Source organism: Panthera pardus, unplaced genomic scaffold (genome assembly GCF_024362965.1).
Source record: "Panthera pardus isolate Hobbes unplaced genomic scaffold, ASM2436296v1 HiC_scaffold_8, whole genome shotgun sequence".
Taxonomy (NCBI): domain Eukaryota; kingdom Metazoa; phylum Chordata; class Mammalia; order Carnivora; family Felidae; genus Panthera; species Panthera pardus.
Window position 1 is genome coordinate 16,615,117 of NW_026527013.1, and position 25,522 is coordinate 16,640,638.

The 25,522-nt window shown below is 46.2% G+C and overlaps 2 protein-coding genes across 2 annotated transcripts in view; one reads left to right on the forward strand and one right to left on the reverse strand.

Moving 5' to 3' along the window:
• Positions 1 to 57: 57 nt before the first annotated feature.
• On the forward strand, positions 58 to 3,621 carry LOC109247729 (death domain-containing membrane protein NRADD-like). Its single transcript, XM_019416607.2, has 5 exons — positions 58 to 398; positions 1,667 to 1,807; positions 2,478 to 2,661; positions 2,776 to 2,918; positions 3,017 to 3,621. Exons 2-5 carry the CDS (start codon positions 1,717 to 1,719, stop codon positions 3,334 to 3,336), a joined length of 738 nt encoding a protein of 245 aa, XP_019272152.1. The 5' UTR covers positions 58 to 398; positions 1,667 to 1,716; the 3' UTR covers positions 3,337 to 3,621.
• A 2,446-nt stretch (positions 3,622 to 6,067) lies between these two features.
• The window catches only part of SETD2 (SET domain containing 2, histone lysine methyltransferase), a 123,077-nt gene continuing 103,622 nt past the window's right edge, over positions 6,068 to 25,522 (reverse strand). The window contains exons 18-21 of the mRNA XM_053898338.1: positions 25,192 to 25,303; positions 9,247 to 9,327; positions 7,241 to 7,342; positions 6,068 to 6,897 (exon numbers count right to left, since the gene is read on the reverse strand). Coding sequence (XP_053754313.1) covers positions 6,736 to 6,897; positions 7,241 to 7,342; positions 9,247 to 9,327; positions 25,192 to 25,303 — 457 coding nt within the window. The 3' untranslated portion in view covers positions 6,068 to 6,735. The remainder of the gene's footprint in view (positions 6,898 to 7,240; positions 7,343 to 9,246; positions 9,328 to 25,191; positions 25,304 to 25,522) is intronic.

Genomic DNA, 25,522 nt, shown 5'->3' on the forward strand with positions numbered 1-25,522 from the left:
GCCTCGTGTCCCCCTGGCCCGTAAGCCCACCAGGGCGACTCGTTCCCTCCGCGTGGCCTCCGTTTCTCCAGCCGCGCCGTTCCGGCCCCTGTGGGCCTCAGCCACCGTTTCTCCCCTGCGGATGGCTCCCAGCTCTCAGCGCGCTCCCGCAACACCTCCGCACGTGTGCGCGTCCCTGCGCGGGGCGGGGCGGGGCTAAGGACGGCCACGCCCCCGCGCGCCCCCGCGCTCGGGCCTAGGCGGCTCCTCGGCGGGACCGCCCGCCTCGCGCCGGAGCTGGCCTCCCCAGGGTCTCCACGCAGCCGTCCTGGCTAGCCCATGGTAGCCTGGCAGCGCGGAGCTCCGAGCCCCGCCAGCCCGAGTGGATCCCGGGAGCCTCCGAGGGACGGCCGCTCCAGGTCAGGAGAGGGGTGGGGACAGAGCCCCGGTCTCCCTGGACCGGGAGAACCGAGGGCTGCTTTTCTGTTCCCCCACCTCGAGGCCCGTGATCCTGCGGATGTCGCCCGTCGTGCCGGCGTCCGTGTGGGCATGTGCGGGCGTATTTTGTGGTCTGGAGATGCGCGCGCGCGCGCGTGTGTGTGTGTGTGTGTGTGTGTGTGTGTGTGTGTGGAGGTGGGGATTGGGGAGAAGCAGCTCCAGCCCCGCAGCAGCGCGGGTTGGGGGGGTGGGGGGTGGGGGTCGAGCAGACACGGGCCTGGCTGTGGCTAGGCGCTCTAGTCACGGGCCCACCTGCCAACCAGGATCCGGGAAGGGCCCCTTATATGGTAAGCGACCCAGTTGTACAAGCCCCACATGTGGCAAGGGCCACCGCCGTCTCTATCCCAGACCCACTTGCACACTGGGTGGGGAAGTGAGTTTGGAGACAAGGCCGGATGTGGTGGTGGATGTCGGGGAGTTAGAGGGCCTTCCCCCAGGTTTCTTGTCCATGCCTTCCCGGCAACATCCCTCCTCAGCCCAGAGGAGGCTTCTCTTACCCAGACCTTAGGAAGCGCGTCCCAGCAGGATCCGCCCCGTGGTCTACATGGGTCCTGGGACTGAGTAGTCCTGGCCTTGAGGTTTCTAGCCTCAAAGGCCTCTCAATTCCCAGATGAGCAAGGACAAGGGGGCCTCTGAGCCCATATACTCTGCCCTTGCTGAACCCACCAAGGAACCTTCCTGTCCAGTTTCTGAGCAGGAAGTGAGGGTTAGATACCGATCCTGGAGAAGTGGGGCCACAGTCGCGCCAGGGAGCCCTGTTTTAGAGACTTAGGGTGTGGGGTTCCCAGGCTCATGCTGAGAAGTCTGGGGGAGATTCCCACTAAGCAGGCCTCTGGTCTGGCTCTGGCTGAGGTGGGGATGGGAGTCGCTCGTCCTCCAGTGCCATCCCTGGACTCAGACCAGGGGGGTTGCTAAGGTCTTTGAGATAGGGAAGTTTCCAGCCTGCTCTCCTCCATTCTGAGCTGCCGGCTCCTCTAGCTTTGGCCAGTGGGGGCTTAGCTCTGTCAACCCCACCCCCACCTGACACCGGCGGAAACTGGTCCAGGTTGGTGAGTGGGGAAGTGGAGGGGGCGGTGGTAACCAGCCCTGGGGTGAATCAGGATGGAGTGAGCCAAGAGAGGGGGACGGAGTCTACCAGGGGACTCCTGACATCAGGCCTGAGGAATTTCTCCCGTCTCGCTACACATAGCCCCTTTTGGACTCCGAGAAGTGTCCCAGCTCCTTTGCCTGAGTGTTGGAATGACACTCCAACATCTTCTCCAAGAGATGCAGTCCATGGGAGCACTGCTAGCCAGCAGAGCCATGCTTCACAACTCCAGCCACAGGGAGGGTAAGCTCCACGTGGGTAGGTAACTGTCATTCGAAGTTTGGGGGCACTGGGTAGGTGGGTAGGTCACACACAAGTCCAGTTACAAGTTCTGGAGTCCCTGTACCTTGTGCCTTGCCTGCACCGGATTGTGGAAATAACTGGCCTCCAGGCAGAAGTGAGCAGCAGCATTTACTTGACTTCCAGCTCAGCTTTATTTTGTACAAATCTCCAAGGTCTCATGTGCAGAAAAGCCCCCGTCGGGACCACCATGAATCCATTTGCTCTCCCGGACTTGGTGGCAGAGACAGGACACACAGTCTAAAGCCCCAGTAGACAGAGGAAGTAGAACAGGAGCCAGGAAAGGGAGAGACTGGAAGAGATAAAGGAAGTCTTCCCCAAGTAGGCGGTACCTGCCAGTGTGTCAGATGGAGAGGGTACAACCACAAGAGCAGACGTCTGGAAACCTGGGAGAAGGGTACACCTGGGAAGGGCTAGGTGTCCAAGAGTGGCGAGCAGAGGGGAGGATGCGAGAGATGACCAAGCAGCTCCTGATGCCATGCTATGAGTTTTTGACTCTACGTAGTAGGGACTGTTGTTTCAAACCTTTTGGGCAGCAAAGTCTAAGTGAGGCCACCCAGGGATCCTAGCCTTGATTCCTTGCCCTTGATCCTGTTTGTCCTTTCCTCTACAGAGAAGACCTGGAGGGTACAGGGCAGGGACAGGGAAGAGGTATGGGGAGGGGGAGCCCTGGCCCCCAATACCTCCTCCCCATTCCCTCCTGAGCCTCCAGGGGCCTCAGGCAGCATTATCCCTGTCTACTGTGCCCTCCTGGCCACTGTGGTCCTCGGTCTGCTCGCCTACGTGGCCTTCAAGTGGTAAGTAGTCTGGGCACTGCCCTGTGGCACACCCTCCCCAGCTGGACTCCCAGCTAGCTCCCTCTGTCTCAGTGAAGGCTGGAACAGGTTGGCGGGTCCCCCTGCTCCCCACAGCTGGCGCTCCCATAAACAAAGACAGCAGTTGGCCAAAGCTCGGACTGCAGAGCTGGGGACCTTCGATAGGGACCAGAGGCACGGAGACAGCATTGTTTTCCTGGACAATCCTAGCGGTCAGGAGCCCTGCGCCCCCAGTCAGGGTGAGCCCCCTTTCCCAACCTACAGACTTTCACACCTGGCTGTGCCATAGCACCCGGCCCACCTGACCCTGTTGTGCCCCTCACGTCTCCCACCCTAGGGCCACATCCTGAGCTTGGCTGCCGCCTCTACCTTCACCTCCCTCAGCAGCAGCAGGAGGAAGTGGAGCGGCTCCTGGAAGTCTCAGGCGAACCTGACAAGGGCTGGCAGGGTCTGGCGGGCCGCCTGGGCTACCAGACTGATGCTGTGGAGGTCATGGCCCAGGACCAGGTGCCAGCCTACACCCTGCTGAGGGACTGGGCTGTCAAAGAAGGCAGTGGTGCCACTCTCGGGGTGTTAGAGGACGCCCTGGCTGCCATGGGCCGCGAAGACGTGGTCCGGGTTCTGCGCCCCGCAGCTGAGGGCTGCTCTGTGGTGTGAGCGGTGCCGGCACAGCCCGGCCGCTCAGGGAATCTGCTTCGGTGCTTTTCCTTTCTTCGGCTTCCTGGCACTGGTGGCCTCAGCCTGCCTTGCTCTGGGGGAACAGAGAAGATCCGGCCACCACTCAGCTCCCCTTGTCCGGCCTTCCTCCAGGACGGGGACCAGGATGTGGGGGGGTCAGCAGTGAGGGGTGGTCCTGCCCTCCTCCCTGCCCCACCTCCCCTCACTTAGCCTCAACTGGTTTTTCTATTTTTGTATCTCGTATTAAAGGCAACTTTGGACTACCGTGCCACCTCTGACTCCTTGGGCCTGAGAGACAGTGGGTTGCTAGGAGGCAGAGGCCCAGAAAGAGAAGAGGGTCCGCGGGAGGTGGGAGGAGCACGTGAGGTGGCAGGCAGCGTGCTCCTGTAGAAGATGCGAGCACTCTGGAGACACAGGCTGGAGTTCACATCTGCACCTTGCCACTCGCTGGCTGTGCGTGTCAGGGAGCGATTTTTACCTTTCTGAACTTTAGCTTTCTTAGCTGGAGAACAACACATAGAATGGCACATTTGGTAGTCCCCCCCCCCCCCCCCGCCCCTAGACTCTCAAACTGGCACTGAGGGGCCTGGGGTTTGAGACCATTTTTGTGACTTCTGCTGTGACCGGCATCAAGAGGAGACTGGAGGCAGACTGGCCCTGGGAAGCCAGCTACCGAGGGCCTCAGGTCACTGCTAGTTGAGAAAAAGGAAGAAAGGTCTCCTTGTAAGACCCATGCTCCAGGCTCCGGAGGGCGTTCCAAACATGCTTCCACAGCTGCTTCCGTGATTTCCACACAAGCCAAGGGCAAGCAGGTCATCCCGCCCACCTGAGGGGCAGTTGAGAGCAGGGCAGCTGCAGCCAAACCGCCTGCACCCCATGCATCCCCTCCCACCCTGAAAGGAGGAGTGGGCAGGCTGGTACCGGCCTTTGGAAGGGTTTCCTACGACGGATGGGCCCTGCTCAGGAAGGAGTAGGGGCCACCATCCTGACATCCATGAGGCTCAGGGCACATAGCCAACACAGCCACCCGAATTCAGGAGTCGTGGGATTCCATGGTGGCCTAGGGAGGCCTTGGGGGGATCCTGTCCTCTGGCTGACAGAGGTGACTGGGGCTGGCTGCTTAAAATAAGGAAGGGGAGGTTTATAGCCACCTCCAGCCTAAAACAACCCCTGGGCAATAACCCAGGAGGGAAAGCAGGAAAGGCCCAGCATCTAGTCCGCTAAAGTGAGACCGGTGCACTCGACCTCGCAGCTACTTGGGCAGGGAGTCGCCCACCCTCAGGGCTCTCAAGGATTGGACTGGTGATGAATGTGGAAGCCTGTGCCGAGGGGCACCGGACAGCTTCTGCATTAGCTGGTGCCCCTTCTCACAACCGAGGGGATTGGAGTCTGAAGTGTCAAGTGGTGTGTGGAAGGGGAAAGATTTTGGTAACACTAAATAGGGAGCTAAGATAACAATTCCTCTTCAAAGGTGTCCTGTCTGAAACTCTACAACTCCCTGGTCACCACCCTTTAATGGGAGGCCACCTAAATTTCCTTAGAAAATCTGAAACCTGGAGCCTCGGGTCGAACCATGAATTTGACTTGGTTGCGTGCGAGCAGCAGCAGAAGACAGGGCCGCTCCCCTGCACCACAAGCCCACCCAAGAGAGAAACGCTCCCTTTTAATGTGCATGTTAACTGAAACATTCTGAATAACTCTCAAATGTTAAGAGGGTTGAATCAGAGTCCATCCATTCGATGTAATATGTGCTTTAAATAGTTTTGAAGGCTGCAGTAGCATGGGAAAACACTTTGTCTATATTGTTAAATAGTGGGTCTAATGATTAGGACTTTAAATAGGGGTTTTTCTCCTTCATTAACAATGAGGATCTGAGGAACCGAATTTTCCTCATCCAAACAGCACCAACTCCCGTCCTCAGGGTCGTAAGGATCGAATGGGCACGACCTGAGCACAAAAAATGCCCAGCATAACCCGCGTAACCCGCAGCAGGCGAGTGCACACCAATCCACACCGATCCACTTGGCCCAACCGAGACTTAGCAGGCAACAGCCCCTTCCCCAAGGGCGTTGCTGCAGGAAGCAAAAGAGCCCTGGTGAGGAAGAGATGGGACCAGTCTCTTTGTAAAGATAGCCCCAGATGGCCTGAAGCCTTCGGCTCTCCTCACAACGCTGACAACTGGTGCATCAAAGGGTGGCGGGAGGGGGTTTGCCACGGAGCCCTGCATCCTTCAGGAGCTGCCCACTCTCACAACCCGTGCACTGTACCCCGTAGTGTCCAAACCCAGTGTCAGGATGCATGGTGGGGGAGGTCAGGGAACCCAAACATCAAAAGAGCGTCCCGGTGAGCTTGGGGAACTCAAGTTCTGGAGGGAAGAGGGCCAATGCCCCTCCTCAGCCAGGAAGTATAAAGGGGAATTCTCATGCCCTTCTCCAGACTGACTTATTTAAAACTGAAGTAAAGAAGCCCAGAGGCCCACCTCCTTGCTCTGGAATACATGTTAAAGCTGACTCCACCCTGTATACAGGCACAAGATCCCAGGGCCAAAAGTGTCAGTCACAGTGAGACCTGTTGGGGACAAGGCCTGTGATGAACTCCAAGTTCAAGGATTAACTTTGGACTTCACACACCTATGGCAACCGTCGCTCCTTTCTCCAGTGACACCACCATATAGAAACATGCTTGACTAGCTTTTAGGGAACACACGTGCCAAGTTCTTTAATTGATTTTATTTTTTACATAAAAAGTTCAGTAAAAATTGGATAAAGTAAAGTGATTTTAAGCAGTAAATCAATCTTATCAACATAGCACAAGGCTGGCCGAAACCACAAGGCAGCCTGCTTTGGAATATTTACATGATAACAAATTAAACCTTGCAGGAGAACTTAAACTGTCCTTACAAAGTCTTCCTGTGATCTAGCACGTAGAGGCTAAAAGCAAAACGAAAAACAAACAAAACCAGGAAAAAACAAATTATTTTCAATATATTCACATATACATTAAAATATAATACAGATCGTCAGGGTGAGGGGTCGTGGGTGGGGACGCGCATGGGTCTGTGCGCTGACAGCACCGCCAAGGAGGAGACCCAGGTTTGGGAGTGGGGCTAGGCCTGGCCAGGATCTTAGCGGGGTCCTTCCCTAAGCCCTTGCCTCTGATGGGCCTCCAGCCACACCCCAACGGCTAGTGACCAGGGATCACTTGTTGTAGATGGAGCTCGTTTTCCTAGTTTTCAGTTGAAAACCTGCGGGTCTGAATTCCCCAGGGCGACACGTCACCAGTAGCATAGCCCTGACAGAGGGGTGGGGCGGCGGGCCCGCAGGATTTCTCCGAGTCTGTCCTACCTGCTGGCCTGTCCTCCCACCCTGGCCCCACCAGTCACTCTAATTCAGTGTCCTCTTTGGGTTTGTAAACAGCCCCAAACTTCTGCATGTACTTCTTAATATACTCCTTGGTTTTGTGTTTCACATTCTCATTGCACTCCAGGTCCTCAGGGTTCTTACAGTACTTCAGCTCCTTATTCATAACGCCGTGAGTCAGCTGTCCAGGACACAGGAAGAGAGACCACAGTGGAAATGATTTTAGCGGGGGAGGACCAGCCTGGTGCCTCAGGGCCCTTCTCACCAAGACTGAGGTTGAATCAAGAGACAGGCTGGGGCAGGCTGGTGCTGGGGTCAGCAGAAAGGGGAAGCTCAGCTCTGTAAGTCTGTTAGAAAACACCAACCCTATCCTCAAGTAGGGTGCCCTCTCTTCCCAGACCTTCCCTCTCTCTTCCTGGGTCCCCAGCCCAGGCTTCTGGCAAAGAAAACCCACTTTCTGTGGTGAAAGGTACACGGTTTTCCCAGAACACTGCCAGACCACAAGCAGAGGGGAGAGGGGATACCTTGCGAGCTAGGTGTTTGAAGTCTTCAGTTGTGGTGATTCTTCCCACTTTGCAGTCAGGTTTCCGGTAAGGGTTCAGGCACTGGACGATGAACTGGGACATCTGCAGGCAGGAGAAAATGCACACACTGCTCAAAAGTCCAGAGAGGGCAAGGGCCTGTGCTGGGGAAATAATCAGACAGCCAATCCTTCCCTTCTCACCACTCAGGCTGGCTGGTTTAGACAGAAGGATGCTACTCTGCCGGGGAGGGGCGGGGGGAGGTGGCAAAAGAGAAGATGACCCTAGGTTGGGCCCGGGAAGGAAAGTGCTTCCTGGGGTAGAGGGAGCAAGCCTGACTTTGAGCAGGAGGGGGAGAGCCAGGGCGGGACTCCTCTGCTGCATCTCATGGTAGCCCCAGGTTTCAGCTAATAAATCTCAGGTGCCTGGCACAGATAGAGTGGAACTGAGTTCTCTGAGCCCTGGAGGCATAGCAGAGAGGGTGTGCAAGTGCTACCAGCAGGAGGCTCAGCAACCCCAGAAACACAGGCATTTTGTTATAGAAGGTCACTTAGATTCTGTGTGAACTTCTTTTAATTTTTTTTTTTTTTTAACTAGGCTCCACACCCAATGTGGGGCTTGAACTCAGGACCCTGAGATTAAGGGTCACAAGCTCTGAGTCAGTCAGGCGCCCCAGCGTCACACTTCATCTGATTCCTACAACACAACGTGAAGCACATGGAAGTGCGTGTGGTGTGACAGCTGCTGGGAGAGGACCCAGGGTAGGACCCTCTTCAACACACAACTCCAGTGTCCTCCCGAGCTGTAGCGTCTGTCCTACCCAGTGGCTCTCAAAAGAGACCCTGGCACAGGACCTCCGAAAGTATCTGTGGTGCTAAGATCCCAGGGTACAGAGGAAGCAAAGAGGCCAATGACAGCCATTTGGTCAGGAGGCACCCTAGACAGGGTCTACCCATCCCTGAAACTCAGGGAAGCTTCAGATGATCAAAGAATAAGGCTATATCACGAGGCAGGCACCAAACAAAGCTGCTGGTAGGCTGGGCCAAAACAGCAATAATTTCACTCAGGGACAGCGAGAAACTAAGTTTTATCCCTGGAAAGGGCTTTTATTCAACGTTTTTCTATGGCATTCTGGCCTCCATACTCTCTCGCTTCAATCCACTTCCCCAAGTATAGCCAGGGAATTCCTTCTTCCCAGCTTCAAGTCGGCAGTGGGGCCCTGTGACTCCCAGACACACAGACCCTGTATGAAGAAGCACGAGACTGTTCAGTCTCATCTTCCAACACCCCTCACATACCCTGTGCAAAACCCCCAGACTACTTACAATCCCTTGGGAGGGACGAGGGTTTCTTTTACTCCTGTACATTCTACAGCCTGAAGTTCTATCCCTCCTGATCCACCCGGTCCATTCCTACCTGCTACACAAGAGCCCTTCGTGACACCCTGAACAGTGACCTCTAGCCCTGTGCTGGCACACTCCTCACACAGCCGCCATTACTTATTTACAGGTCTGTTTCCTCCAACAGTCAGTGAATCAAAACTGGAGTTTAGAACCTAGATGCCCGAGGCAGACCAGGCTCGTGTGCTGACAGCGGGAAACACACACTTCCAGTAGCATGAAGAGGAGCTGCTTTCTCCCAATCCTGTGAGGATAAGGCAGCCACCAAATGAGAAGTCGTAGAAACAGGACTGGACTTTGAGCCAGAGGGCCTGAATTCAGGTTTTCTGTCTAGAACTTGCCTTGTCTGAACCTTAAGAGGTCCACCACCTGCGTAAGAAGAATGACAATTCCTGTCTTGCCTACCTCAAGAGCTGTTACAGGGATGAAATGACAATGGATATGAAAGTGCTTAATACCTACCTGTAAAGGACCATTCCAATGTGCCCTCGTCACGTGACAACTATACAGTCACAGAAGCAAGGGAATGCCCAAAGGCATTAGGACAAGAAAGGAAAGGGCTTAAGCTTAGGCCTACAGAGCTTAGTGCCCACACCCACTAAACCTTACCTCTTTTCTGAATACTTCTTTGCTTTTCTTAGCCAGCTCACTGGAGGTGTCTGCTTCTGCTGTCTTAGGCTTTTTTGAGGTCTAGAAATGCAAAAGAAAACACAACAGTGGTGGCATGAGACGTCATGTCAGTGATGCCCTGCTGTTCCAGAGCCCTCCTTTCTTTCCCCAGCTGGGACACCTGACCCCATTCAGGAGCCTAAGTGGGCATGGCTTGGAGTCAGCTCGGCTGCTGTCACCCCAGTCTCACCTGGCATCTGGCTCTGGTCTCCTTCCTGTAAACCAAGTTCTTTGCCCAAAGTCAAAGTTACATCCTTGATGTAGCTATACATTTCCAGTTGTTTCAGAGTCCCCTTCCCTGCGGAGGAATGTGCTGTGTGACAACGGACCACTCGGGTCCCTGTTCTGCGCTTCAGTACCCACACTGTCAAGTGAGGCTGGGACTCGGTGAGCCCCACCTCTCCTGGCTCTGACATTCTGTGATTCCAGGACAAAAGAAAATGCTCTGAAGACCTTTCACCACACAACTGGAAGGTCAGACCACATCACTGCCCTCATCCAGGCCTTTCCACTCTCCGTGGATACTCGTCACCTCTCCTCCAAAGGCAGAACCAGCCAGACTGCAGGAAAACAGTGTCAGCATGCAGGGGAGGCTCCCTGGAGGTTGGGATCTCCAGCTCGGGAATGGAAAGCCTAAAGACATATCGTAGTACTGGGGGGGGGAGGAGACCAGGGTCATCCAAGTCAGTGAACAGATGAGAGGATGCTAAGACACAGAAGATACTCCATCCGAAGCTGGTAAGATGACGACAAACCTAAAAATACTCCCTCTTCCAGCTGTGCTGGAGTCAAGGCTGCCAAGTTCCCCCTAACTGGGCACCGCCAGGAGGTAAGGGGCCAGCAGCTATGGCATTTGGAGCACCTGCCATGCAAGGCCACCTCCCCATACCTTTGCCCACCACCAAGCATCAAGCCCCTCGCTATTAAATGTGCTTTTCCACGAAAAAGATCTAGGAGCATTCCCCTGTGAAAGATTTCAGATGGACATAGCAGCCACAGTTGCTATGACGGGTACTTCATGTTTTTGCCAGCTGCTTAGAGCAGAGAATTTTTCTACTCCCAAACCATCCCCCAGTTTGGATTCCTCCGTTTCCATAAACAGTATGAAGGCGCTGGTGATGAAGGAGCTGTTCAGCTCACTTTGCTCTGGACCGGCTCCAGAGAAAGGTGAAACTCCCTTGGCTTTGGGCTGCTACAAATCTGCCTTCTCTGATTTGTTATAAAAGCTTTACATATTTTCCATTTTTCCACTTTCTGAGGCTGTGGGAGCAGGAGGGAGAAGGCAGGGCAGAAAGAATATTACAGATTCAACCTGTTTTCAGGAAACAAGACCAAACAGCACACTGTAACTCTATTTTCAAATGTTTTGCTTTGGGATTTTGTGGTTATTTTTTCCAGTAGTAAGGACTGTGGCTGTGCTTCACAATAAGACCTCAGGTAGCAAGGGATCAAGAATTGCCTGACTGCGCCAAGGAAACTTCCAACACACCCTCAGCTGTTCTCTTGTAGCTCTCGGAAATGAGTAGCAATACCAACGGCTACAGAGAGCCCCTGGAGATGACAACCATCTCAAGGCTCCTGATCCTAGAGAAGAGGCCAGGCTCTCAGTGAGGGTACTGTGCAAACAGAAATGTTCTGCTTTCCTCTGAATGCGGTATGTGTTCAAAAGCTAAATAAATCTAGCATATATTTAACAGCTTTCTCATTGAATCTCTGACTTGGTGAGGTTGGTAGGGCTTTAAAAACACAGTTACAGAGCACAGTCCACTGAGCTCTGTCTAGGGGATTTCGTGGTCCTTTTGAGTGCTGAGCAACTGGGACTGAGAAAGGGAATTTTCAAATGAAGGGTACCTAACTTTACATCACAGAAATCATACACCAAAATGAAGTACTCTAGGGAGTACTGAAATTCATGTATGCCTCTTGGTCTGTGGTCTGCAAATGGCATGTGAAATGATTTCAGAAACTGGTTAATGCTTACTTCAGCCCAATGCCAAGCAATACCTGGAGCCAGAGTCAGAGCCAAGGACAGCACCTGATGGACACTGACATGAAAAACCTCCTTTACTCCAGAAAAGTCCCGTTTAAAATATTAGCATCTCTACAATACATAAACTTTTAAAACAAGTGTTAGTAACCTTCTCAAATGCCTACTGCCAAATAAAAATCCTTTAGCACCAGAAAAGACCATTAGCTTGTACCAACGGTCCCAAACATATAACAAGCTATCTCATGGGGTACAGAACATCTACCTAATGCAAGTGGTCTTGCTGAGATCCCAGGAACCCATCAGAGAGGGGAAGGCACTCTGATGGGTGCAAAAGCAATGTTTTCCCAGGGCCTCAGCAATAATCAGCTTTTTCCATCTGCTGCCTCATACGGGGCATCAGCCAATGGAGAACTGTGGTGGGAATCTACGTGAACAGTGGCCAGATGAGAACACACAATGAGATGCAGGCAGAGGGCTTGGTAGACAGCCAGAGCTTCCTGCCTTGAGCAGCTCACCCTGCTGTTGGTCTTCATCTGGGGCATGTCCGGATTCCAGGGAATCTGGTTGGAATATGATCAGACATGAATATGACAAGGAAGGCCCAAGTACCTTCACATTACCTAAGGTGAGGCTTCAAGTCCTTTTGGCTTAGAAGGGAATGACTTCAAGTTTTTTGGATGGCTCTGATAATCACATACTGGCTGTGTAACACGACAAATGCAAACTCCAATCTTTATTATACTGACAGAGATGACCATGTCACAAAGCCCACATGCCTTGGAACTTAGGAGTGTGGGGCTGGCTGAAATGAGTCCTGCCAGAGAGAGAGCAGGATATACCCACCTAATGCTTCTCTCTTCCTGAATTTAATTTAAATACTACCCCTTGGAACATGAAATGTAAGACATTATTCAAGAAGGAACTTTATCTTTCAGGGCAGCATGAATCCAGAAGAAGTTGAGCTTATCAGAAACACTGCACATGATTCAACCAAAATCCTGCAGTGTGTGACCCTGTATATGTCAACTGAAAATAATAAAAGCTCAGTATATTCTGTTTTGGAGCTGCCACCACCTTTGGTAGCAAAAAGAGCAAAATTATTTATTTCAATGTTTGGCTCTAGATAAGGCGCTACACTTCATTCTGTCAAGAAAAAAAAAAAGGTACTCGTTAGGGAAGGGAGGATTGGACAGGAACAAAAAGATCTTTAAGGCAGTTTCTAGAAACAGTGTTTCAAAAGTCTGACTAGATTACACATAGGCTGCATCTATTTCCCTCAGAAAAGTGGAACTGAAAAAGCTGGAACGAAGGTCCTAAAGACATCTCTGCGAACCAGAAGGCCCCCTACTCTTTCCATCTGGCCCTGAGTGCAGCGCAGCCCTGGCGGCTTCTCTCTGGTCCCCCAGCTAGCAACCAGGCTGTACTTATTGGGCAACTTAACTATCTGCTCTGCAGAGATCTGGGCTCTGGTTTCTGACAGTCCTCTCTCAAATGTGATTTCTCTCTATTGCTAGGAAGTGATTTCATGTGGCATCCTTTTGCAAACTGCCCCAAAGCCAAAGATAGGACCATCAACTGAGGAAAGACTCATGGCCCCTGATCCCATCCTCTTCCAATTCCATCAATCCAACAAACACTCTACAGCCACTCTTTTAACGTAACATAGTTGCACTCAGGACATCTACTACACTGTGTCTGAGTGTTAATTAAAAGCCAGAAGCCGGTAGTAAAAACTGCTGTCTCTCAGTCATGCAAGCAGTCAGCAATGATTCATGTCTCAGGCCTCAAAGGGAAAGCTGGACTTCACACTCACCAAATGAGGGATGATGGAAGAGAGCACAAGATGACCAAGAGGAAGGAACAACACTGGAGGAAAACAGAGAAGGAGGGCTCTCACAGATGCTTACTCTCAGCATCAAAAGCTTTCAAAACCACCCATCCAGCACTACATAGCACTCTTCAAATAATTCTCTGCCCATTACACACCTCCCCCGTGTAGATATCATAAGGTTTCAAAAAAACACTAATTTACTGATGTCTCAAACCTAGATACAACTGCCTACCGGCCACCATTCCTACCCTGAATCTTGTAAGGAGCTCGAATCCACAATGAACTTATTTCCAAACCTCTTCCTGATCTTTCCTTCATCTCCTAGACTGAATTAATGGGATCTCATGCCACCAAGCAATAAATGAAGATGGTGGGCCATCCTTGCCTCTTCCATACCCACTTGTTTGCAAAGCCTTGACCACAATGCCTCTCAAATGCCTTTGCACGAATCCCCAACATCTCCACTCTTAGTCCCTCACTTTGCCTAAACTATTCTAATACTCTCCAATCTGATCTCCCTGCTACCAATCTCAACTTTTCAAATGAGCCTGTTTCGCTCAAGGGAAACATGAGACTATCTGATTCCCCTGCTTTAAAAGCATTCACTGGCTCCCAAGTACCTATCATACTTATAATAATCACATCAGTAGCACACAAAGATCTTAAGAGAACTTAAATAGGACTTTTCCATATTTTTTGTCTTGCTCACTACCCCATATGCACCAAACTCACCATACCCAAATATATTGTTCCCTATATATATGGTCTTGTCCTCACCTTATGTGTTTGCAAAAACTGCTTTCTCTACCTAGAATGCTCCATCCTGCCCACACTGGCTATAAGGTAAAGTCATGTTTTGTGACATTTCACCGATGCATCTTCTCAAACCATTAATCACTGTGCTCCCATAGCATTTTGTACATACTTTTTATTTTTTATTGTTTTATTTTAAGCAGGCTCCATGCCCAACATGGGGACAGAACTCACGACCCTGAGACCAAGAGTCGCATGTTCTACTGACTGAGCCAGCCAGGCGCTCCTGTACATACTTCTAATATAGCAATTATCCCACTGTGTTCTTGGTTTATATATGTGGCTATTTCTTTAGAATGAACTTCCTGAAGACTAGTATTCAGTTTTATTTCTTTTTCTATCCCTAATACCTCACACAAAACATGTAAATTAATGAAAATTCACAATAGTACAATCTGTACCTCCAAGGGAATTAAAATCTATACAAAAGCCCTAAAGATGAAAAGAAAAAAAAAAAAAAAAGTTGGCCAGAGAAATAAAAACACTCTAAAGGCTTCCTTCTCCTGTCTTTTGAGATACTAGCCAGGTGAATGCAGTTGTAAACTGGTTAGGAAGGTTGGATCCAAGTAAGTCCCTAGCTATCCAAGTCAGAGTACATCTTAATGTCAGAAACTATGGTCTGGAAAGGGGTACAAAGACTGACACCTCAAGCCTTTGGTCTTTCAGGACAAGTTTGGGTGGAAGATCAAAACTCATTTGTTCTGTCATCTGTTATATCCAGATCAAAGGGTTAATAACAGAATAGATGACTTTTGTTTACATTTTCTCATAGAAATACTAGAAAAGGAAAAGCTGACAAATCAGAGATAAAAGGCTAAGAAGCTAAGATACAGGGTGAATATCCAACGAGATTTTGCTGGAAGCACATAACAGTTATGGGGTTTTTCTCTGGGTACTTGTTTCTATAAAAACTCTCCTACTGAACCTTCACATACTGCTGGGGTAGAAATGTACAATGATATAGCTACTTTAGAAAACAATTTGACAATTTCTTAAAAGTTCAACATAAATCAGACATATGACCCAGCAATTCCACTGTTAAGTGCCTACCCAAGAGAGCCGAAAATGCACATGCAATGAGATACACAGATATCCACACAGCATTGTTCCTAACGGCCAAAGATCAGGAACAACCCAAACATCCATCAAGTGGTGAGTGGCTAAACAAAATGTGGTCCATCTATACAAGGGAATAGTGTTCAGCCATAAAAATGAAATTCTGATATATGCTATAACAAGGATGAACTTTGAAAACCTTCCGCTATGTAAGAAGCCAGTCACAAAGACCATGCATTATATAATTCCACTTATATGAAATGTCCAGAAAAGGCAAATCTATCAAGAAAGAAACAGATACAGGGCACCTGGGTGGCTCAGTCAGTTGAGCGTCTGACTTCGGCTCAGGTCATGATCCCATGGTTTGTGAGTTCGAGCCCCACATCAGCCTTGCTGCTGTCAGCCTGTCAGTGCAGACCCTACTTTGGATCCTCTGTCCCCCTCTCTCTGCCCCTCTCCTGCTTACACTCTCCCTCCAAAATAAAATAAATATAAAAGAAAGAAAGAAAGAAAGAAAGAAAGAAAGAAAGAAAGAAAGAAACCAACCAGATCTGTTGTTGAGCTGGGGGTAGGTATGGGGATTAACTGTAAAGGGATATAAAAAAATCTTACGGGGGGGGGATAAAAAGCGTTCTAAAAGCGTATTATAGTAATGGCTGCATAACTGGTAAATTGATTAATTTTTGACATCTATTTATTCTTGAGAGAAAGACTGAGTGTGAGCAGGGGAGGGGCAGAGAGAGACAGAGACACAGAATCTGAACCAGGCTCCAGGCTCTGAGCCAAAGTCGGATGCTTAGAGCCACCCAGGCACCCCACAACTTGGTGAATTTACTAAAAGTCACTGAATTGTAAATGTAAAACAACTAAATTTTATGGTAGGTATGTTTTACCTCAATAAAGTTGTTTGTTTAAGCCCTTCCACAGTCTTGTGCTTCTTGGCCATGACAAGTTAACTGTTAATGAACTATCCCTCTTACTGTAAACAACCAAAACACTAGGCAAAATACATGAAAAAAACAGTTGCCATGCATTGGACATTAGGCAGCACTGGATTACCATACCAGAAACAAGGGACAAAAGAAGGTATGCCCTGAGTATCCTGGCTTTCCTTGTGTACCAGACCCCAGAGCAGGGAGGAAAACCTAAGCATAGCATAGCATGCTGGTCTCATGAGCTGAGGAGATAAGACTGCAGCTCGAAGTGTCTGAGATGAGCTATAAACTAACAACTGCCAGAGCTCACAGAAGACTGGAAAACATCTGAGCTTCTACCAGTCGGAGTGAAGAGGCCTTGGTGTGAACCTAAGGCATTCAGTGAAGATCCAAGAAAGACCACCTCTTGGATAGTGGCAGTCATCCCAAGAGAAAAGACTACTCTGGACCCAACCTACCAAAAATTAACAACAAACTTCTGAAGAATCAAACTGATCTTTAACTGCCTGCCAAGAACAAAGCCCATCAGTCTTTCATAGACAATAAAACTCTGAAACTCAATGATGTAACAAGCACGATGTCCAGTGCTCAAACGAAAATTACTCGATGCACGTGAAGCAGGAAAATTTTAATCTGATAATCACAGGAAAAGTCAGTCACTAGAAACATGCCCAGAAATAAAAGTGAAGCTGAACATTACGAACATTCAAGGATCTAAAGGAAAACAAAGAGCAAAGAAACTGATACTATTAAAAATAACGAAACTGAAATTTTAGAGCTGAAAAATATAATTGAAATAAAAAAATCTATTTCCATATTTGATGAAAAATATCAATCCACAGATCCAAATGGCTAAAAAAACCAGAGAGGTTAAACAAAGAAGACAACACCAAGGTACATCACAATCAAATTCTTAAAAACCAATTTTAATGAGAAGATTAAGACTTTTCTCCATGCAGACAGAAAGGAGGAAAGAAATATCATATTTGGGGGAACAAAGAGAAGTACATCCTTCTTATTAGAAACAACTGTAAATTGGGGCACCTGGGTGGCTCAGTTGGTTGGGTGTCCGACTTCAGCTCAGGTCGTGAGTTCGAGCCCTGCGTCAGGCTCTGTGCTGACAGCTCAGAGCCTGGAGCCTGCATCAGATTCTGTGTCTCCCTCTCTCTCTCTGACCCTCCCCCCCACTCACACTGTCTCTGTCTCTTGAGAATAAACATTAAAAAAAAAAAAAGAAAAGAAAAACTGTAAATAAGGAAAAAATGGAATAACATCTTTTAAGTGTTGAAAGGGAAAATAAAGTATCAACTTAGAATTCTATATCCAGTGAAAATATCCTTCAAAAAATAAAGGTAAGAAGGAGTCTGGCAGCTTCTCACAAAATTGAACATACTCTTATGATCCAACAATCATGATTCTGGATATTTACCCAAATGAGGAGAAAATTTATGCCCACAAAAAACTTGCACAAACTTGGAAGCAACCAAGATGTCTTTCAGTAGCTAATGTATACATGAACTGTGGTTAATCCAGACAATGAAATATTTAGTGCTACAAAGAAGTGAGCTAGCAAGCCACGAAAAGATCTGAAGGAACCTTAAATATATAATGCTAACTAAATGAAGCCAATCTGAAAAGGCAACACACTACATGAGCCCAGCTATATGACATTCTGTAAAAAGCCAAACTACACACACAGTAAAAAGATCACTGGTTGTCAGGGACAGTGATAAGGGACGTGGACAAGGAGGGTAGGATGAACAGGGGGAGCACAGAGGATTTTTAGGGCAGTAAAACGATCCTGTATGATACTATAATGGTGGATACATACCATTATACATTTCTCAAACCCACAGAGTGTAGAACACCAAGAATCCTAATGCAAACTATAGACTTTGGGTGTTAATGATAGGTCATTGTAGGTTCACTGACTGTAATAAATGGACTGCTCTGGCAGGCTATTGATAGTGGGTGAAGCTGTGCATGTGTGGTGACAGGGTTATAGAGAAACTCTGTGCACTTCCCACCCAATTTTGACGTGAACCTAAAACTGCTCTAAAAAATAAAGTCTGTTAAAAAGAAAAAAAAAAAAAAAGGAAAGACAAGGACACTTTTCAGACAAACAAAAACTGAGAGAATTCATGACCATTAGACCTAAAATACTAGAAATATTAAAGGAAACTCTTCAGTCTAAAGGAAAATGATTCCAGAAAGAGCTCAAATCTCCATGAAAGAATAAAATTTGCCAGAACTGGTAATCATGTGGGTAAATATAAAAGACTTTGCTCCCAAGTTTAAAAAATTTAACATGTAATGAACTGTTGAAAGCAAAAAAGTAACATTATATTCTGGGGTTCATAGCATATGACAGGATAAAAAGAATGTATGGTAACAGTACAATGGACAGGAGGGGGCAAAATATAAGTAGGTTCTTACAATTATAGATACAATGGTATTTGGCATGAGACTATAAGGAGATAAATATTCATATTGTAAACCACAGACCAGCAGTTCTTAAACTTTTAGGTCTCAGGATTCCTTTTTTGCTCTTCAAATGTTTTTTAAATGTTTATTTTGAGAGAGAGTGAGTACATGTGCACACGAACAAGGTAGGGGCAGAGAGAGAGAGAGAGAGAGAGAGAGAGAGAGAGAGAGAGAGAGAGAGAATATGAATGAATGAGAATGAGAATATATCCCAAGCAGGCTCCACACTATCAGCATAGAGCCTGATGCAGGGCTTGATCCCACGAACCGGGAGATCACGACCTGAGCCAAAATCAAGAGTTGGACGCTTAACTGACTGAGCCACCCAGGTGCCCCTGCTCTTCAAAGAGCTTTTGCTCATATGGATTCTATCTATCCAAATTTACCATTATTAGAAATTAAATGTAAAAAAAAAATATTAATTTTAAAACAGCATTAACAAACCTATCATATGTGAATATAAATTTTTTTTTGTGAAAAGGTAACTTTCTTTTCCAAAACTAAAGAAATTATTAACAGTGGCACAGTTTTATATATTAGAAATCTCTTTAATGTCAGGCTTACAGAAGACAGCTGGATTCTCATTTCCTTCACATTTAATCATGACATGTACCCTTTGGAAAATTCCATGGTATACTTATGAATGAATGAGAGTGACAAAGGAATATGATGTTTTAGTATTACTATGAAAACAGTTTTGACCTCATGGCTCCCTTGAAAGGGTCTTCAAGTCCCTAGGGGTCCCCGCACTACACTCTGATAACTACTCCTTACAGAAACTACTAAAAAGTTAAATAAGGAAGAACGGATAATAAGCCAATAGAAAAAAATAAAATGAAGTATTTTGGGGGAAAATGTAAATTTATCCAAAAAGAAAGAAAAAAACACACAGAAGACAGATGAAAAAAATAGAAAAAAAATGAGGGGGGTAGATCTTAAACCCAACGTTCCTGACACATTTACTAAATATTAACAGATTAAACACACCAATTAAAAGGCAGAGACTGTCAGAGTCATGGGTAATGAAAAGGTAATGGGTAATAAAACCATCCATAAGAGTCTGAATTGCTTTGCATCAGTGCTTACAAATTCCTCTATTTGCAGCCCCATTCTGAATTTTAGGGCCTATGACATAAGCCTTAAGACATAAACACTGTAGAAATCAATGAGCTACTCATCTACTCCCCTGATAGATTCATTTCATAAATATTCTATTAAGTACCTCTATGTCATAAACTGAATAAACATCCTTCTTTTGTTCTTGATAGGTAAAGAACCTAAAGCCAAAATCTGTACAATACCTTTCTAAATATTTAACTTGCAAAAAATTCGCATATAGTTTATTTTTTCTCTGTGAGTAGATTCTGAAAAATCTCTGAAGAACAGCTCTCATACATGGCCAAAAGTGCCCTCCACTAAGTAACGTAAACGTTCCTAAAGTCAGGCGGTTTGCCCCATCACTGCCAACACAGAGACTTCCCATATGTAGATGGCAGCTTCTGCTGCAGGCGCTGGTCAGCCTTCTCCCAGCTTCCACGTGTCCACAGCACTTGAGTGGATTTCACAAGTACTCTCTTCTACCTTCCTATGATAACTGACCAAAACAATGCCAAAATCTTGCTCATTATTCATACTCAAAGATCATCAAAATCATTTTAAAAAATTTTTATATTTTTGAGAGAAAGAGAGAGGGAGAGAGAGAGAGCATGCAGGTGAGGGGCAGAGAGAGAGGAGAACAGAGGATTCGAAGTGGGCTATGTGCCAATAGCAGAGAACCCTACGCAGGGCTCAAAGTCACAAAGTGAAATCATGACCTAAGCTGAAGTCGGACACTTAACCAACTGAGCCACCCAGGCGTCCCCAAGATCAATTTTCTTAAGAGCTGAGGGTGACTCAGCTCCTGGCTATATAGAAACTAATCTGACAGATTCTATATGTGAATCACTGGCTGAAAATCTAGGACAGTTAACACAGGAGTCTCCGTGATCTCCCCATGATCAGGTAAGCTATTTGGGTGGTAGGGACTCAGGTCACACCACTATCATCCCTTACCCTTACCCAAAGCACGGTGCTTTATGAAGACTCCTCCAACAATCATTGAGCTGTTCTTAAAAGAATTTCCAGATTTGACTCTGACTTGTTTACACATAGAGAGGAGAATCAGAGATTATAATAAATCTGACACCATGATCTGAGCCACAGAATCTAGCTATACCTAAAGCCAATACCACTCTTGACTTTCAAGTTACACAAGCCAATGTCTTTTTTTTTTTTTTAATGTTTGTTTATTTTTGAGGGAGAGAGACAGAGCGTGAGTGGGGGAGGGGCAGAGAGAGAGGGAGTCAGAGAATCCAAAGCAGGCTCCAGGCTCTGCACTGTCAGCACAGAGCCCGATGTGGGTCTCGAACCACGAGACCATGACCTGAGCCGAAGTCGGACACTTAACTGAGTCACCCAGGCACCCCCAATACGTCTCTTTTTATGTTTATGCTGGTTTCAGCTACATTTTTGTTATTTACAGTTGAAAGCAAACATCTGCAAATACAAAGGTGTAATATTAAATGTGCTGCAAAGGATAAAGTGTTTTATGTGCGAGAATAAGGGAGAAAAAGTTTAGACAAAAGCAAATAGCCACAGAAAAAGTTTTCCTTTCTTCTGAATTACATGGCTAGAATGTTTCAAGCTGGTTACCAAAGGTGTCATTTACATAAAATCAAACATTAGGTATAAAACCTCCTCAAATTGATTTTTATCTTCTGCTCAGATAGAAATGGTACAACTATTTCATGAACAGGTCAAATGTACTCAAGAAACTGAAGATATAAGCATTGTTTTGGTTTGACTATGATTCTATTTAGGAGAAAAGACACCTCTAATCTTCAACTATTTGTCCACAGCAAGAACTACACTTGGCAGCCTAATTACATTGTGCACCCAGATTATTATGATTTGAATTCCAAGAGAGTTATTTATGTATTTGTACTTTGGTAAAGAAGAATAATGGAAACATTTCTCTCCTATTTTCTCTGAAAATTGACATCTTTAAATTTCCATTAGAAGTCTCACTATGTAACATCTCTGAGGCAATTAAGAGCTAGGAGGAATGTTTCCTCTTTATAATTTCCCACTTTATAATTTCTCATCTTTACATAAGCACCAACCCCCATCCCAACATATAGGAGCATAGCTATACAGGAGAGTTATTTCTGAATTAAACACTGGATTTAGATTCGCTTTTGCAGACCCCTGAATGGACTCCTTGTTATCTGTTGTTCAACATTCCTGAAATAATTTAATGATATAATTGAAACAAATGTCAGGAGGCTAGCCTTTAAGAAATGCTAGAGAAAGGCTACACTATGTGGGTTGATTGGAGAAAATTCTGGTACTCTTACAAATACACATTACAGTGGAAGTCCTTCAGTCAAACACCTCTCTGCTACAAATGCAAATATGCTGATTTCTTAGCTTTCCTCGTCTGTCCCTCTAAACCAAATGAAGCACACCTTGGAGAATGTAATACACACTCACGTATTAAAAAATAACAGTATATAGTTAAAGTATCTTATTCTTTCAGAAGCCTATTACCAGGTTTCAAAATATATTAAAAACACATAGAGTTCTTTCTGATCTCTTATTAGTGGCGTTGAAGTCAAGCAATCTCTTTTAATAGTGCTAATGAGTAGTGTGGTACAGTTATTTGAAAACAGCAACTATTTTTCCCTCTCTTATCACTGACATTTTAGAAGAGCACCAAGGAACACTCTTCCATTAGACAGTGGAAATCCCACCATCTTAGTCATTCCCAAGTAGAATTTCACCTTGGGAGTCATCTCTATTATCTCGCTACACAATGAAAACAAAAATCGTAATTTTTAGTTGGTTTAAACTCCTAAGTAGAGACCCTGTGAGAAAACACTTCTCTGCTGCCATAGAAAGTTCCTTAATCATAGTCAAGTTATATCTACCATACTCCAACCGATTTCCTGGCTGAGGTCTGGCCCTTCAAATTTCATACAGGCTTTCACGATGTAAGCATGCAGTAAGAGCTTCATATTTACAATTCACGAAAGGGATATATGATACGCATCCCTATACACCCCACCTGTGGACTGAGTATTCTCTCCCAACTTTCAAATCTGATCAAACTAAAAGTCTGTTATTTTGCCTTCTATTAATAGCAACAAAAAAGTATTAATTCTAATCCTAACTTGAACCCACACTCCAGTATGTTCAGACAGATTATAAGTAGAACAGTTTTCCACTAAAACCTAATTATACATCCACATATTTTTCCACGGTTATCGTTGTGAATATCATGTTAATTTAGGGTCTTGAAGCTTTTCTGGGATTCAGTGTACATATTTACTATAACTAATCCAGGGCAGGAGTTGAGAACCCACAGCCTTGCCTAGAACATGTTACTCACTTTCTCTCCATGTTATCAGATACAATCTGATAAACAGACTCCCCGAGTGGTATGTATACAGTGAGCTTTTGCAATTATACTTCTCCTACAGTCAATCAAACAGTATTCTACACTAGACCAAAACACTGAATCATAATTAATGACTAAGGTGCAAAAAGTAAGGTCTCTTGACATGCTTTATAAACTTGGTCTCAGAGCTCAGCTGTATTCCTACACCAGGGATCTCTTCTCAAACTTTGTTTATCTTTCAAAGGATATAACTAACAGAGCTACAGACGTCTGCAAAGAGGGAGCTGTTGTGGTTTTTTGTTTGTGGTGTGTTAGCTTCTGGATACTTTAAATGGCAGTTGCCTAACAATCCTGGGCATATTCCTAAATGATTCAAGAAAATGTGACAATACCACAGTTACAGTGATGTGGTTAAGTGACTCCAGTGATTCAGTCGAAATTTAGCAGGCTCCACGTGGACTTAACTGAAATGCTTGGTTTTTTGGAGAATGGCAAATATATGCTGAAGGAAGGAAAATGCTTCCCCCAAGTGAATAAAAGGACAGAAAGTACATTGTTTCCACTTTGATTCTTTCACTCCAACCTCCTTCCTTTCTGCCCTCTTCCCTCTCCTACCTCTCCACTGACTTAACTAGTTAAGTGCCTCTTCTCATTAAAAAAAATTTTTGAATACTATTCAGATCTTAGGACACAGAAATATGGTCTTTGATTTCACTGAAGACACCTTATTCCAGGAGATAGTGGGTCTTATTATAAGCGGACAGGGATAAAAATGGTTATAATTCAGTCACTGTGTATTTCATTTACTTGACCTCTAATCCTAATTACTGTTTTGTCAGAGGGAGAGATCAGGGATAAGCTCTTTTTTGCCTTGTTTCTAAAATAATATTTCCATAGTAAAATATAGGTCCCAAATCTTCAAAAAAAAAAAAAAAAAAAAAAAAAAGTGTGTGTGTGTTGGGGGGAGGTGGTGGAGGATACTCCTTTGGTGAGGTTGTAAACAGTTAACTTTTTCCCAGAACTATGAATCCCAAAATGGCAGGACATTGAAACACACCATCTATGTAAGATTTCAGTCAATGAGCTAAAACATTTAAAATGAGACACAGTGCATCAAAAAAGGATGCAGCAGATCTACAAGGAAAGAGCTAAGACAGACATATTTTTTAAGGTTTTATTTTTAAGTAATCTCTACACTTAACACGGGGCTTGAACTCACAACCCCAAGATCGAGAGTTGCATGCTCCAACTGACCCAGCCAGGTACCCCAAATTGCTAAGAAATACTAAAGGAAGTTACAATAGAGTATAAATACTATGATTCTATTTGTGTGTTTAAAATGAAAAGTAAGGAGCACCTGGGCTTAACCAGTCAGCTAAGCGCCTCTTTTTTTAAAAAAATATTTTAATGTTTATTTTACTATTGAGAGACAGAGCAAGACAGAGCATGAGCATGGGAGGGGCAGACAGAGGAAGAGACACAGAATTTGAAGCAGGCTCCAGGCTCTGAGCTGTCAGCACAGAGCCCGACGCAGGGCTTAAACCCACCAACTGTGAGATCATGACCTGAGCCGAAGTCAGATGCCCAACCAACTGAGCCACCCAGGCGCCCCAAGCGTCTGACTCTTTAAATTTCCACTTAGGTCATGTTCTCACGGCGTGTGGGAATGAGCCCACGCCCGATGGATGTCTGCGCTGACACGCGGAGCCTGCTTGGGATCCTCTCTCTCGCTCTCTCTGCCCCTCCCCTCCTCATGCGCTCACTCTCTCTCAAAATAAATAAACTTTTAAAAACAAACACACAAACAAACAAATAAAATGAAAAGAAAGAAAAACACTTGTGTGTGTACATTTCCCAGAAGGGTCTGGAAGAACACACACCAAAGTAAAGTTTCACAACCTTGGCATTATTAACATTTTGGGCCAGTTCTTTGTTGTGGGGGACTGTCCTGTGCACTGTAAGATGTTTGGTGACTTCCCTTGTCTGTAGCATTCCTTCAGTTTTAACAACCAAAAATGTCTCTAAATATTATCAAATGTTCTCGAGGGAGCAAAATTACTCCAGGTTTGAGAACTCCTGTACTAGTTAACAGTATTTATCTCCAGAAAAGGATGATAGGAGAGCAGCTGGAAAGAAATTAAGGGCTTGTATTTTTTGCTTTATATACCATACTGCTGTACTGTTTGGATGTCCTAGGCCTCTCAAGCATTTACTACATGTGTTAATTCTCCAGAACAATAAGGAAAACAGAATCACAAGACCACATGGCTATTGGCCCAGCAAGATGACAGGATACAGACTCCCAGATGATCCGGAAACATGTGTAAGCCAGACTCACCTTCATGGGGTTTTCATCATATGTTGGGGTCCCCAGGTCCATTTCAGCTTCATGCTCAAGGCTGGCATCATCTCCTGGGCTTTCCCAAGTAGGAGGATCCCACTGAGTCTGCCTAGAAGAAGGTAAGAACAGCCATGCTATCGTGGCCAGAAAACAGAGAACTCTGGCACAGGCATCTCTGCTCATATACACATAAAATACAACATTTGTAATGAGACATAGAGGAAGTCTGCTTCATAAGATAGAAACATTCTTTTGCTATCTTCCCAGCAGCAGTGATTCTATCCCACAGACATACATTGTTTAGCCCACTGTATTTCTCTAGCCAGTG